The 16,571-nt window shown below is 42.3% G+C and overlaps 1 protein-coding gene across 3 annotated transcripts in view; it reads left to right on the top strand.

Annotated features, from left to right (window-relative positions):
- Positions 1–16,571, top strand: part of ubr1 (ubiquitin protein ligase E3 component n-recognin 1) — a 219,437-nt gene that overhangs the window by 154,791 nt on the left and 48,075 nt on the right. For all 3 annotated transcript variants that reach the window (XM_060828682.1, XM_060828683.1, XM_060828685.1), the window contains 3 exons: positions 5,266–5,356; positions 7,731–7,879; positions 12,631–12,686. In XM_060828682.1, the coding sequence (XP_060684665.1) occupies positions 5,266–5,356; positions 7,731–7,879; positions 12,631–12,686 (296 nt within the window). The remainder of the gene's footprint in view (positions 1–5,265; positions 5,357–7,730; positions 7,880–12,630; positions 12,687–16,571) is intronic.

Below are 16,571 nucleotides of genomic sequence, written 5' to 3' on the forward strand. Positions count from 1 at the left end.
TCAAAGCTTGGGAAAAGATTTGTAGTTCGGGTGCTCGTTGTTCTGGTTCTGTTCGCCGAGCTGGGAGTTTGTGTTGCAAACGTTTCGTCCCCTTTCTAGGTGACATCCTCAGTGCTTGGGAGCCTCCTGTGAAGCGCTTCTGTGATGTTTCCTCCGGCATTTATAGTGGCTTGTCTCTGCCGCTTCCGGTTGTCAGTTCTTGCTGTCCGCTGCAGTGGCTGGTATATCGGGTCCAGGTCGATGTGTTTGTTGATAGAATTCCTCTAGAGGCATGGCACTCATCCACAGATTCTATCAACAAACACATCGACCTGGACCCAATATACCGGCCACTGCAGCGGACAGCAAGAGCTGACAACCGGAAGCGGCGGAGACAAGCCACAATAAATGCCGGAGGAAGCATCACAGAAGCGCTTCACAGGAGGCTCCCAAGCACTGAGGATGTCACCTAGAAAGGGGACGAAACGTTTGCAACGCAAACTCCCAGCTCAGCGAACAGAACCACAACAGCTTTCCTTTATTGGTCAGAGTATCGAGTACAGGAGTTGGGAGATCATGTTACAGCTGTACAGGACGTTGGTTCGGTGAATTTTGGAATATTGTGTGCAGTTCTGATCTCCCTCCTGTAGGAAGGATGCTCTAAAATTTGGACGGTTTCAGAAAAGATTTACAAGGATGTTGCCAAAATTGGAGGGCTTGAGCTATAGGGAGAGGTTGTTTTCCCTGGAGCATTGGAGGCTGAGGGGCGATGTTAGAGGTTTATAAAATCAAGAGGGGCATGGATAGGGTAAATAGACAAGGTCTTTTCCCTGGAGTGGGGGAATCTGGACCTAGAAGGCATACGTTTAGGCTGAAAGAAAAGGATTTAAAAGGGAGCTAAGGGACAAGATTTTCATGCAGATGATGGTGCATGTATGGAATGAGCTGCTGGAGGAAGTGGTGGAGGCTGGTACAATTAGACGTTTAAAAGGCATCTGGGTGGATATATGAATAGGAAGGATTTGGAGGGATATGGGCCAAATGCTGGCAAGTGAGACGAGGTTAATAGAACATAGAAAAGTACAGTTCAGAACAGGCCCTTTGGCCCACGATGTTGTGCCGAGATTTAACCCTAATGTAAAATATTGTAAAAACCTACACACCCCTCAACTCACTGCTATCCATGTGCATGTCCAGCAGTCGCTTAAATGTCCCCAATGACTCTGCTTCCACCACCACTGCTAGCAACGCATTCCAAGCATTCGCAACTCTGTAAAAAACCTACCTCTGATGTCTCCTTTATACCTTCCTCTTAGTATCTTCAAACTATAACTTCCCGTACCAGTCAACCCTGCTCTGGGGAAAAGTCTTTGGCTATTGCCTCAATCGATTCCTCTCGTTATTTTGTACACCTCTATCAGGTCTCCTCTCTTCCTCCTTCTCTCCAGAGAGAAAAGTCAGAGCCTATTCAACCTTTATTCATAAGATAAGCCTTCCAGTCCAGGCAGCATCCTGGTAAACCTTCTTTGCACCCTCTCCAAAGCCTCCATATCTTTCCTATAGTAGGGCGACCAGAACGGGACACAATATTCCAAGTGTGTTCTCACCAGGGACTTGTAGAGCTGCAGCAAAACCTCACGGTTCTTAAACTCTATCCTTCTGTTGATAAAAACCAAAACACGATATGCTTTCTTAACAAACCTATCCACTTGGGTGGCAACTTTGAGGGATCTATGTACTTGTACACCCAGCTCCCTCTGTTCCTCCACACTGCCAAGAATCCTGTCTTTAATCCTATATTCAGCATTTGAGTTCGATCTTCCAAAATGGGAGGCACAGTGGCTAGCACTGCTGCCTCGCAGCGTCAGAGACCCAGGTTCAATTCCCGCCTCACACGACTCTCTCTGTGGAGTTTGCACATTCTCCCTGTGTCTGCATGGGTTTCCTCCGGGTGCTCCAGTTTCCTCCCACAATCCAAAAATGTGCAGGTTAGGTGAATTGGCCATGCTAAATTTCCCGTAGTGTTAGGTGAAGGGGTAAATGTAGGGGAATGGGTCTGAGTGGGTTACGCTTCGGGTCGGTGTGGACTGTTTCCACAATAAGTAATCTGATGAACTCCATCTGCCATTTCTCAGCCCAGCTCTGCATCCTGTCTATGTCGCGCTGCAGCCTGCAGTAGCGCTCGATGCTATCAATGACACCTCCAACCTTTGTGTCATCTGCAAATTTACTAACCCACCCCTCAACCTCCTCATCCAAGTCATTTATCAAAACTGTAAAGAGCAGAGGCCTAAGTACAGAGCCCTGTGGGACCTCACTCAACACTGTCCTCCAGGCAGAATACTTTCCATTGACAACCACTCTCTGCCTTCTGTCAGCCAGCCAATTCTGAATCCAGATAGCCAAATCTCCCTGTATCCCATACTTCCTGACTTTATGAATGAGTCTATCATGGGGAACCCTATCAAATGCCCTGTTAAAATCCAGATACACTACATCCTCTGCTTGACCATCGTCGACCTGTCTTGACACCACCTCAAAGAACTCAAAAAGATTTGTGAGGCGTGGCCTGCCCCTCACAAAGCTATGCTGACTGACTTTAATCACACTATGCTTTGCCAAATAATCTTAAATCCTATCCCTCTTTCCAAAACTTTGCTGACCACAGACGTAAGACTGTCTGGTCTGTAATTGCCAACGATTTCCCTATTACCCTTCTTGAAAAGAGGATCAGCATTTGCCTTCATCCAATCCTCCAGTACGACTCCCGTGGAGAGTGAGGAGGTAAATATCCTCACCAGTGGCTGAGCAACCTCCTTTCTCGTTTCCCGGAGCAGCCTAGTATAAATCTGGTCTGGCCCTGGGGACTTATCAATCTTAATGCTTTCCAAAATTTCTAGCACATCAACTTCATCAATCTTGATCTGGTCAAGACTGTATCCCAGTTTTCATTTATAACAAGTTCCCTTTCCTTGGTGAAAACCGAAGCAAAAAACTGCTCGGACTCCACGCACAAATTCCCTCCGCTATCCCTCATTCGCCCTACCTTCTCCCTGATCATTCTCTTCTTCCTCACGTATGAGTAAAACGCCTTTGGGTTCTCCCTAATCCTTCTTGTCAAGCCTTTTTCGTGCCCCCTCCTGGCTCTCCTCAGTCCATTTCTGAGCTCCTTTCTAGCAAGCTTGTAATCCTCTAAAGCTGTGCTATGTGTCCTCCACCTTACATAAGTTGCCTTCTTCCTTTTGACGAGAAGTTTCTCTGTTCTTGTCATCCAAGGTTCCTTAATCTTACCTGCATCAGAGCAACAAATTTGTGCTTCACTTGCAACAACTGCTCCTTAAATAGTCTCCACATGTCTGCTGTGCCCTTTCTGTGGAACAATTGCTCCCAGTCTATACTTCCCAACTCCATATACCGCCATAATTTCCTTTTCCCCAATTGAATATCTTCCCTCGTTAATTGACCCATTCACTTTCCAATGCTATGCTAAATGTGAGGCAGTTGTGATCACTGTCATCAAAGTGCTCTCCCACAACGAGATCTGACACCTGTCCTGGCTTGTTGCTGAACACCAAAATGGCTTCTTCCCTCGTTGGTCTGTCGACATACTGAGTAAGGAAACACTCCTGAACACACCTGACAAAATTGGCTCCATCCAAACCATCTACACTTAGGAGGTTCCAGTCGATATTGGGAAAGTTGAAATCACCCATAACAACAACCCTGCTACTTTTACATTTTTCCAGAATCTGCCCACCTAATGAGATCTTCAATCTCTCCACTGCTATTAGGTGGTCTAGAAAACCCCCAATGCGGTGGCTGTTCCCACGTCCACCCATACTGACTCAGTAGACAAACCTTCCTCATCAACATTCGTTTCTGTAGCTGTGATGTGCACTTTGATTAGCAATGTTACACCCCCTCCCTGTTATTTTTAAACATTCTAAACCCTGGAACATCAAGCAACCATTCCTGCCCCAGTGAAACCAACATCTCTATTTTGGCCACAAAATCGTAGTCCCAAGTACTGATCCATGCTCTTAATTCATCACTCTTATTTCGGACACTCCTTGCATTAAAGCATACACACTTTAACTGATCCCTTTGTTTTGTCGCGTGAGAAACTTAGGATATCTGATTGGCATGGATGAGTTGGACCGAAGGGTCTGTTTCCATGCTGTTCATCTCTGTGACTCTGTGACTTTACATCCCCTCACTCTTGTGCAATTAGCTAATGAAGAAAAACATTGTCTACCTGATTGAAACAACTGTAGGGCCCCATATCTTCCTGATGAAGGGCTTTTGCCTGAAACGTCAATTTTACTGCTCCTTGGATGTTGCCTGAACTGCTGTGCTCTTCCAGCACCACTAATCCAGAACCCCATATCTGCAGGTTGGCGGTGGAGGGGGGTGAGTGGAATTGAAAATTATGACTATAGGTGTTCCCCTGTATCCGTGGGTGATACATTCCAAAGCCTGCTACAGACGCCCAAAACCGCAGGTAAAAGCAAACCCTATTGTTTAACTGTTACTGGGTCAAAATCCTGGTATTCCCTCCCCAACTGCACTGTGGATCCACCTACAGCACATGGACTACAACAGTTCAAGAAGGCAGCTCACCACCACCACCTTAGGCAATAAATGCTGCCTCAGTGACGCCCACGTCCTATGAGAATGTTTTCTCAATAAGTAATTCAAAATTCCCTTTTGAAAGTTGCAATTGAATCACATTCCAACAGCCTATTCAAGAGCACAGGCAATATCAAGAAGATCTGAGACATAACAAAAATTTCTCTTGTCTGATTGCTTTGTCAAATGTCTCAAATGTGAGTTGCCTACCGTTCTGCTTGTGGAAGCAGTTTCTCTTGATTTCCTGATTTTGAGTATCTAGGCTAGGTGGACATTTGCGACCGATAAGGCTAAATGAGCCAAGAAAAACACGGCTTAGAATCCACAAACTAAATAACAAAGGAATGACTAAAATTCAACCTGACCACTTAGCTCTGTCGCTGTTTCCTCTCACCTTACCCACTCATGGTATTGAAGAGAAAAGTGAAACATATTCTGCAAATATTATAATTTGCTTTGAAATTTTCTGAACCTGTGCAGGTCATACACTTGTTTTCTGTCCTAATTAAGCTGACTCATTGGAAACAGCAGCATGCTGCCCTACTTCGTTATTTTCTATGTTTAGCAATCAGTGTATAGCTTTGGATATAATACACAAAGCATTCATATTGATGTGGAGGTTGTTCAGAAATAATTGTCCTTTTTTTCTCTTCCCAGAAAATGAAAGCAAGTTAATGCAAGCGAGCGCCACTTCATGGAAAGATGCTGTAGAATTTAGATCTATCCTCAGTTTTGGAGTACAGTCACCGTGCGTAATATAACTTATTTTTAGTATTTTTTCGTAATACATGTATTCAAGGTTTTATACCGTTCACTGAGTATTGACGGCAGTAATATGTTACCTGAAACACCATGCTAGGTTATTTGTATCATCAATAGCCGTGGGTGAGGTGCCAGAAAACTGGAGTGTGGTGCCATTATTTAAGAAAGGTATTAGGGAAAAGCCAGGGAACTATAGACTGATGAGCCTGACATCTGTGGTGGGTAAGTTGTTGGAGAGTATTCTGAGGGACAGGATTTACATGTATTTGGAAAGGCAAGGATTGATAAGAGATGGTCAACACGGTTTTATGCGTGGGAAATCATGTCCCATTAACTTGAGTATTTTCAAAAAGTGACAAGATTGATGAAGGAAGAGCAGTGGAAGTTGTCTGTATGGACTTCAAGCAAGGCTTACAGCAAGATTCTGCATGGTAGACTCGTTAGCAGGGTTAGATCACATTGAATACAGGGAGAACTAGCCATTTGGAAATAAAATTTCCTTGAAGGTAGGATTCAGAGTGGAGTGGAGGGTTGATTTTTGGACTGGAGGCCTGTGTGCCACAAGGATTGGTGCTGGGTCCACTGCTTTTTGTTATTTATATAAATGATTTGGATCTGAATATAGGGGGCATGGTTAGTAAGTTCGCATATGACACCAAAATTGGTGGTGTGGTGGTCAGTAAAGAAGGTTACCTCAGAGTACATCTTGACCAGATGAGGTGATGAGCCAAAGAGTGGCAGATGGAGTTTAATTTAGATATTTGTGACGTGTTCCATTTTGGAAAGGCAAATCAGGGCAGGACATATACATTTAATGGTAAGGTTCAAGGGAGTGTTGCCATATGGAGGGACCTTTGGGGATCAGATTTCACAGCTCCTTGGAAGTGGAGTTGCAGGTAGGTAGGATAGTGGAGAAGGCATTTGATACGCTTGCCTTTATTGGTCAGTGCATAGAGCATAGGAGATGAGAAGTCATGTTGTAGCTGTGTAGGACATTAGTTCAACCACTTTTGGAATATGCTCTCCCTGTTATCAGAAGGATGTTCTGAAACTTGAAAGGGTTCAGTAAAGATTTACAAGGATATTGCCAGGGTTGCTGGGTTTGAGCCACAGGGAGAGGCTGAATAGGCTGGGGCTGTTTTCCCTGGAGCACCAGAGGCTGAGGGGTGGCTTTACAGAGGTTTATAAAATCATGAAGGGCATTAAAAGGATGAATAGCCAAGGTCTTTTCCCAGGGTAGGGGAGTCCAAAACTAGAGGGCATAGGTTTAAGGTGAGAGTGGAAAGATTTAAAAGGGTACTAAGGGGCAAGATTTTCATGCAGAGGGTGGTGCATGTGTGGAATAAGCTACAGAGGGGGTGGTGGAAGCTGGTACAATAACAGTATTTAAAAGGCATCTGGATGGGTATATGAATAGGAAGGGTTTAGAGGGAAATGAGCCAAATGCTGGTGAATGGAAATTGGTTAATTTAGGATATTTTGTCAGCATGGAGTTGGATGGATCTATTTCTGTGCTATACAACTCAATAATATAAATGAGCAGTTTTCACTCATTTAAATTCCTTGTTTTGAGTTCCTGATGTCAGTTCTTCTGGCGAGGGTATTTGTTGGGTACAAGCCACCTCTTTACGAGGAAGAATGGGACCAGATTAAGATTATTTAGGATAAAATTAAGATCAGCAAGCTACAGATCTGTAAGACAGCAAATTTACTGATCAGTCATTCCCCTTTGAGGCTGTACCTCCATTGGTAGCATTTTCGTCTCTTGAGTTCCAAGGTTCAAAGCCTGCCAGAGCACAAAATTTAAGCCTGACACTCCAGTGCAGTAGCAAGAGCTTAGTTCCCAAGTTTCATTGTTGAGTCTTGTGAATATTAGGTGGGAATAGGATCTGTCCCATTGTCAGGGAGAAATGTTAGGAAGCAAGTGTTACAAAGGGATGGTACAGTGCCTCTGTGGTTAGCGCTGCTGCCTCACAACACCAGGGGTCCAGGTTTGATTCCAGCCTGGGGTGACGCTCAGCGTGAAGTTTGCACATTCTCCCCATGTCTGCATGGATTTCCTCTGGGTGCTCCAGTTTCCTTCCACGGTCTAAAGATGTGCAGGTGAGGTGGAATGGCCATGAGAAATGCAGTGTTACAGGGATAGGGTAGGGGGAGGTCTGGGTGGGATGCGCTCCAGAGGATTAGTGTGGACTCTATGCTTCCACACTGTAGGATTCTGCGATTCCATGAATGAAGTTCTTGGACAGTATTTAGCACTTACTGATGTGAATCCCAGCATGACAAAATTGGGAATAAAAGGGCCGATGATCTGGAATTGAGACTATAATCAATCTTTGCTCTGCTTTGCACTTACGCAGGATCAAGTACTCAAAAAGTATCGTTGAAATGCTGCAGTTGTTCGCTACAGCCGTATTCCGAGTAGGGTTGAAGGTTGCTCCCAACGAAGCTGATTCTAGAGTTCCTTTGATGGCATGGAACGCTTGTGCCTTTACCATTCAATCCATAGGTATCCAGTTATGTTTCATCAGTTTCTGGGTTAACACTGTTTTCATATTTCTGAAAATTGTACTTTGTTTTGGCAAGCTAACACCTTTATTCAATATTGCAAGCAAATTATCTTTCCTATCAGATTAGTGTGAAGTGTTATGGAATCAGTCCTGATGTGGAATTGAGAATCAGGCCTAACTGTCAGAGCAGACTTGAGCTGAATGACCTCCTCCTGTTCTAATATCTGGAGTTTACGGTTATAAAGTGTTGATGTTGCGGCATGCTCACAGCGCCAGGGACCTGGGTTCGATTCCAGCCTCGGGCAACTGTCTGTGTGGAGTTTGCACATTCTCCCTGTGTCTGTGTGGGTTTCCTTCAGGTGCTCAGGTTTACTCCCACAATCCAAAGATGTGCAGGGAAGGTGACTTGGCCATGCTAAATTGCCCGTAGTGTTCAGGGATGTGTGGGTAGGTGCATTACGCTTGGGTTAATGTAAAGTAATAGGCTAGGAGAATGGGTCTGGATGGGTTACTCTACGGAGGGTTAGTGTGGACTTGTTGGGCCAAAGGGCCTGTTTTCACACTGTAGGGATTCTGTGATTCTATAACCTGGTGTTGTGTGATTTTTAAGTTTGGATAGTCTGTGGCAGTTAGCACATAGAATCATAGAATGCCTACAGTGTGCTAACTGCCACAGACTATCCAAACTTAAAAATCACACAACACCAGGTTATAGAATCATAGAATCCCTACGGTGTGGAAATAGGCCCTTTGGCCTAACAAGTCCACACCAACCCTCAGAAGAGTATCCCATCCAAATTTATTCCCCTACCCTATTACTCTACATTTATCCCTGACCTATGCACCTAACCTACACATCCCTGAGCACTGTGGGTAATTTAGCATGGCCAATTCACTAACCTGCACATCTTTGGTCTGTGGGAGGAAACTGGAGCACCCAGAGGAACCCCACACAGACACAAAGAGAATTTGCAGACTCCACACAGACAGTCACCCGAGGCTGGAATTGAACCTGGGTCCCTGGCGCTGTGAAGCAGCAGTGCTAACCACTAAGCCACCATGCTGGCCTCCAATAGTCCAACAGACTTAGAACATAGAATATTACAGCGCAGAACAGGCCCTTCAGCCCTTGATGTTGTGCCTACCTGTGGAATCAATGTGAAGCCCTTCAATCCTGCCCTATTCCATTTTCATCCATACATTTATCCATTTAAATGCCCTTAATGTTGGCAAGTCTACTACTGTTGCAGGCATGTGTTCCACACCCCTACTACTCTGAGTAAAGAAACTCCTTCTAACAGTTGTCCTATATCTATCACCCCTCAATTTAGAGCTATGTTCCCTTGTGCTAGCCATCACCATCGGAAGAAAAAAGGGTCTCACTGTCCACCCTATCTAACCCTCTGATTATCTTATATGTCTTAATTAAGTCACCTCTCAACCTTCTTCTCTCTAACCAAAACAGCCTCATGCCCATCAGCCTTTCCTTGGACCTTCCCTCCATACCAGGCAGCATCCAAGTAAATCTCTTCTGAACCCATTACAAAGTTTCCACATCCTTCCTATAATGCGGTGACTAGAACTGCACGCAATATTCCAAGTGCGGCCTCACCAGAGTTTTGTACAGCTGCAACATGACTTTGTGGCTCTGAAACTCAGTCCCTGTTCCAGTAAAAGCTTACCCACTGTGTGCCTTCTTAACAACCCTATCAACCTGGGTGGCAACTTTCAGGGATCTCTGTACATGGACACCAAGATCTCTCTGCTCATCTATGCTACCATGGAATGGATTGAGTGGCGTGAGTCTTAGTTTAAAAAAAACACAGTAGAAGACTCGAGCCACTCCGTCCACTCCACCCAAAAATTCCTAAGGACCATCAAAGACACTAAGAAGGGGGTGAAATCATGATACAACAGCCTTGTTCACATCCATCAACAACAACCTGGCCAAGGAAGCACTTACTACACTATTGGAAGACCCAAAGACACATACACCAGTCACCACCAACTTCACCAGCAAGGACAGTATCGTCAAGCTAGTGGACCTATGCCTTACCATCCACTTCACCGTCAACAACAAAATCTACAGACAAACCAACGGAACACGCATGGGATCTCCGATATCTGGGTTCTTAGCAGACACAGTAATGCAGAGACTCGAACAAACAGCTCTGCCAACCATCCAACCCAAACTTTGCGTCTGATACATGGATGACACCTTTGTCATCGTTAAACGAAACAAATTAGAGGAAACCTTCAAGATCATCAATAATACCTTTACTGGCATAAATCTCACTCAAGAGGAGGAAAGCAACAACAAACTACCGTTCCTAGATGTTAGAGTAGAGCGAACAGCCAATGGGGAACTTCAAACCAGCATCTGTAGGAAAATAACACACACAGACCAAATATTGAACTACAGAAGCGATCATCCCAACATTCACAAACAAAGCTGCAGCAGAACATCATTTCAACGAGCCACCACACACTGCATCACAGAGGAACTATGCAGAGCAGAGGAAAATCACTGATACAGTTTATTCAAAAGGACTGGGTACCCAACAAACACAGTCCGCCGATTTCTCAGCAACAAACCCAAATAAGCAGACAAAACGTGTCCAGAAACCCTAGCCACACTCCCCTACATTAAAGACATTTTGGAAATGACTGCCAGACGACTCAGACCCCTTGACATCATGGTAGCCCACAAACCCATCAACACACTAAAATAATAGCTAATGAACTTTGAAGACCCTATACAGACAATAAAAAAACTGATATCATTTATAAAGTACTTTGCAAGAACTGTAACAAACACTACATTGGACAAACAGGCAGAAAACTAGCCACCAGGATATATGAACATCAACTAGCCACAAAACAACATGATCCTCTCTCACTAGTATCCTTACATACAGATGAGGAAGGACACAACTTTGACTGGGATAACACATCCATCCTAGGACAAGTCAAACAGAGACATGCACAAGAATTCCGAGAAGCATGGCATTCCAACCAGAACTCTATCAACAAACACATTGACTTGGATCCCATTTATCAACCCCTGAGAAAAAGGACAGGAAATGACATCACCAACTCAAGGTAACCCAAACATAGGAAGCAGGAAACACCAGCAGTGCTTCATCCGGAGCTCACTGAAGATGTTACCTAGTTTAGTGACGAAAGGTCTGAAAATGAACCTTTCAGCTTAGTGAGCAAACCTACATCCAGAACCTCGACCTGAGCTACACATCTTCTCAAAACTCACTTTCTATTTTTATTTCAGATTTCTAGTGTCTGCTATATTTTATGATATATTTAACATATTATATTTTATTTTAGGAATGGAACTTCGGTTTTGTCCTGGCTACTGTATCACTGAGCACAAGTTCAGAGAGTGTACAGCACAGCCATGGGAATGTAAGAAATACAAGCAGGCAACCATACAAATCTTTGACCCCGATTCACCATTCTTTATGATCATATCTGATCTTCTAACTCCATTTCATTTTCCTTCCAGCTTTCCATATCACTGGATTCCTTGAGAAATCCAAAAGTCTGCTTGTCTTATCCTACCCTACCCTAAACTAAACATAGTGTTAAAGCATCCACATTACTCTGGGCTAGCCAGTTCTCAAAGCTACATAGCCTTCTGAGTGAAGAAATTTCTCTTAATCTCCGTCCTAAGTAGTGAGATTGTGCCATTGTTTTTGAGATTCCCCAGCCAGAATAAATAATTTGTGTCCACTTTGTCAAAATCCTTTCAGAATCCCATATATTTCAACGAGATCATCTCTCATTTTTTAAAATTCCAGAATATAGCTATTCATCATTTGTCAATGCTCTTACCCCAAAAACCAATCTTGGCTGTCAACCCTTTGAATGAGCTATTCAGTTAGTCCCACTGCTCTCTGGAGTTAATACTAGATGTTCCTCTGCCAGTACCAGAAGCAAGAATACAGTTGAATTCCTCTGATAGCCTGGTAGATCCTTGGAGTGAAAATGTGTTTGAATCTCAACACTAAATCTCACCTTTTTCTTGGAGCTTTCCTAGGGATCTGTACAGCACAAAGTAGCAATTTTGCCTCGCTCGGTAGTAAAATAAAAAGACATGGCATTAGATTTTGATATAAGCCAGATTTCAGAAGCCCTTATACCTCTTTCATTCTTGCTCCAAACTAGTCACCTAAAATTTCTTCACATAAAATGAGTGAGATTCTATAATTGGATGGAAATTTTCAAACCCAGTTGTGAAGTGACCTAAATAAACATTGTTAAAAGAAGCGAATGTTAAAATTTAGGAACAGGAGTAGGTTGTTCAGCACCCTCTGGTCAGTTAGATCACGGTTGCTCTGTGTCTTAACACCATCTCCCTGCTGTGGGTTCTGTAATTATTATTAAAACTTGATCTAAACTCACTTTTCTCTCAACCTTAACAGTGCTTGCTGAGAAGACTAGAATGGGGGACAATGTTCTTAATTTCTACTTTACTGTATTTGAATAAATACTCCTGAAATTTGCTCCAGAATAGTTTAGCTTTAACTTTAAAGTTCTGTTCACCCTCCTCCCCGTCTCTCATACACACACACACCCCTCAACAATAAGAAATCGTTTCTACCTACCTTAGCAAACTGTACTTTAGATAACATTGGAATATGGTTGACAAGCTTATTAATGTACAATGTTCTGTATATAAATTATAAAGAAAATAATTACTCCTACTTTTAACACTACTTTCCCCCTCCTGCAGAGAATATTCTTAATGATGAGGACAAAGTTTTGTTCGGATCACTACCAGACAGACAGGTAGAATGGTTACTCTCTGCTTTAATTACTAAAATTTATTTCAAGATTAAGTTGAGTAAAGCTCTTGAGCATATTGACAATGGTGGTATTAAACGTGGTTAACTTGAAGATTTTCTTAGAACATTCCATCTAGTCTTAGGAGGTCTCTTAAAATTTAATCTATTTAAGTCCTATTCCCTGCTTTTTCGAAATACTCATTCAAATATCTGTCATTCAAGTATTTGCCTACTTTCGATCTCATAAGTTTTCCCATCATTTTCTTTCGTTCTTTTGATCTTAAATTTGTTATATAATTTTAGTGCTTCATTCACTTTTATTTCTTGAAACAACCCCTGTTTCTTCCGTCTGTATCTTCATCCTTTCATTCAGTCTCATTAGAGAAAAGAAGGTTGAGCGGTGACTTAACTGAGACATACAAGATAATCAGAGGATTAGAAAGCGTGGACAGTGAGAGCCTTTTTCTTCAGGTGGTGATGGCTAGCACGAGGGGACATAGCTTTAAATTGAGGGGTGATAGGTATAGGACAGATCTCAGAGATAGTTCCTTTACTCAGAGAGCGATAGGGGGCGTGGGATGTATTGCCTGCAACAGTAGTAGACTCACCAACTTTAAGGGCGTTTGAATGGTCATTGGATAGGCATGTGGACAAGAATGGAATAGTGTCATTTAGATGGGCTTCAGATTGGTTTCACATGGCAGCGCAACATCAAGGGCTGAAGGGCCTGTACTGTCCTGGAATGTTCTGTGTTCTATTTTCTTCATCCTTGCTGTGACCTAAGAAATTCAGTCATAGAGTCATACAGCATTGAAACTGACCTTTCAGTCACACCAATCCATGCCAAACAATGTTCCCAAAATAAACTAGTCCCACCTGCTGCATATCTTTAACTCATATCTTTCCAAACCTTTCCTATTTATGAACTTATCCAATTGTCTTCTGAACGATGTAACTGTACCTGCATCCACCTCGTTCTCTGGTAGTTCATTCCATCCATAAATGTGTTGAAGTGAAACTGAAATATTATATTGTTAAAGAATTAATTGTGATCTAATGACATCAAAAGTAACCAAAAAAAAATTTGATATGTTAGCAAGTATGGAGGATTGCTTAGCAAATAGGAAATGGAGAGTTAGGCATTAAATAGATCATTTTCAGGCTGGCAAGCTATAGCAAGTCACATGCTGCAGGGATTAGATAAGGCCTTATTTTCTATATTTACAGTTTAAGTCCGTGACTCAGATAATGGAACTAAATGTATGCCTGCTAAATTCATTGATAGCACATGGGAGTTAGAAGAATAGCTTGTGAATAGGATATAAGAGACAGCAAGGGGATGTAGATAGGCTAAATGAGTAGGCAAAAAAAATTGACAGTTGGAGGATATGTGGAAAAATGTGAGCTTGTCCACTTTGACAGAGTAAAGAAGTACTGTGTTACTTAAATGAAGAGCAAATTAGAAATGGTGATTTGGGAAAGTGCGCTAAACAGTAGATAGGCAATGATTCATGTTCGAAGAATATTGCATTGTCTGTAACAGATCTACATTTTTCGAAGGCATAAACACCAATGGGAAAGGTAAATTAACATTGGCTAATAAATAAGTTAAAGATTGCATTTGAACTAAGGAAGTGGCTTCTGTTACAACACAGGCTAAATCCCCCCGCTAATTTAAACCTGTAGCACAGAAATGATTTAACCCGTGCTATAATCTGTTAAAATTTGAGAGGCAAAGAACTATCCCAAAAGTTACTATGTAAAGTAAAAATTAACAACTTTAATTTTTTAAAGTCTAACAGAGAAGAATTAACTAACAACTATTTACACCTCATTTTTCTAAACCTATCTTTTACCTTCCTCTCTGCAATACTGGTCCAATAAAACCCCGATTAAGATTAACAAAAAAATTCATATTTCGAAACCAGCCAGCTGTTGAATCTTCCCTTTGTATCTCCCTCTGTAGATTTACTGTACAGATCAGTTTTGATATTTTTTCCTGTGCAAAGTCCTTCTCCAGACAGGTACCTTTCAGAGAGTTCTTACTAGCAGCCTACATCTGTTGGCAGTTTTCCCCCTAACTGTTCAGTTTTTCACGGTCTTATACGCCAACGCCTCAGATGGTTTCATGTGTTTAAATATCATCAAAGTACCAAATTCAAATGATTGGAGTTTAATATCTTAGGGTATAATTGAAACTGGCCAAATTTGAATTTGTTTTTGTCTCATGGCAACCCAGGTACGTGAGCTATTGGACCAAATATTACATTGTAAATCTTTCAGCACTCTGTGTGCTTGCTAAGTCCTTCAACTCTCTTAAAGGTATAGTACATCTCTGTACCTTCATAACACTTCGAATGATACTGGAAAAAGTGGTAAGCATGTGCTTTAGGAACAGCTTTGAACCCAGCAAAGGATGGCCAAGAAATTGATTAAAAACGGAGAGGAGACGAATGTAAGGTAGTGAGAAACATAGAAGTGTAGTGTGAAAACTTCTTTTTGGTTTGTGGAAAAGAAAAGGATTAGTTTGGTCATATGTCAGCCTTATACAGGTGTAAATGGGAATTTATACTACAGAGAAATGTTGGAGAAACTAAACTGTTACTTTGGCAGACTGGTGGTGTTTCATGCACCAAGTGTAAGTGTGTGGTGGGCATCTTTGGAGGTGACTGACTTCCTACCCACACCAGTGAAAGAGCTCACTGGATCAAGTTCCAATCAGCCACTTAAGAGGTAACTTTGTGACAGATCAGGACCTTCGGTACTGGCCAACAGAAGCTGCCAGCCTCTGATTCTAGAGATTGTCAGGTCAGGCTTAAGGAGCTTAGTAGTGAGAAGTCCTCCTCCAGAGGACTGTGGCGGCTCCGTCAAGGAACCGGTTCAAGATGGAAATAAATTTCTTGAGACCAATGACATCGAGGAATATTGAGATTGTGTGGGCAAGTGATATTGAAGTCGACGATCAGAGATAATCTTGAATGGTGAAATAGGCTTGATGAGCTGAATGGCCTACTTTCTTTCCTACATTCCTTAAGTTTTTCCTTTTTCTTTGCTGAGGAAGGTCCGATAGAGTCTCTTTTGCATGTCATAATTCATTTTATTTTTCAAGGTTTTTAGCTCAGAGAACACAGTACTGTGAATATGCTATACAGTGTTTTATCTTAGATTTTTCTCCTGGATAAGAAATCTGCAAAGGAACCTCGTTGAATCTGTGGGAACCCATGCTTCACTTGAAGTTGTGATTTTTCAGGACCACAGCCATATGCTTTGGCCTGCTCTCGGTTATTAAATTTTGTTTAAAAAAAAAGATGGTCCAACAATGACCACTGTTTTGTTAACCATTCCAAAAAAGGATAAATTAATAATTTCTTTCTAATACAAAAATAGAAAGTGCTTGATCTACGCTGCAGGTCAGGAAACTTCTGTTGGGATAGAAGCAGCAATAACATTTCATATTGATAGCCCTTTTACCACAGTTGTGTGGAAATGTCACAGTTAGAGATGTGACTGGTTTTGAGCAAGGAATAGGTGGGACAAGGACAAAAGCAAGATCTGTGGGAGGCTGGGAAATGGAAAGGATTGGATGAAAGAGTTATTCTTCGAAGGCCAGAGGGACTGATGGCGAGACATGAAAAGAAGCAAAAGATGTGCCCAAACCAAATGTGTTAATCTCTGAAAAGAGAAGTAAGGGAAAAGTTCCAAGTAATTCTTATTGCTGCGATTACCAATGTGGGTAACAATCTTTTTTATGGAATATGTGGAGCATGCTTTGGTCCACTACTCTGGTTAGGTACACTGACGATTGTAGGAGAAAATGAGGACTGGAGATCAGAGTCGTGTGTGTGGTGCTGGAAAAGCACAGCAGATAAGGCACAGCACACCCTAATGA

This window comes from Hemiscyllium ocellatum, chromosome 8 (assembly GCF_020745735.1).
Source record: "Hemiscyllium ocellatum isolate sHemOce1 chromosome 8, sHemOce1.pat.X.cur, whole genome shotgun sequence".
NCBI lineage: Eukaryota > Metazoa > Chordata > Chondrichthyes > Orectolobiformes > Hemiscylliidae > Hemiscyllium > Hemiscyllium ocellatum.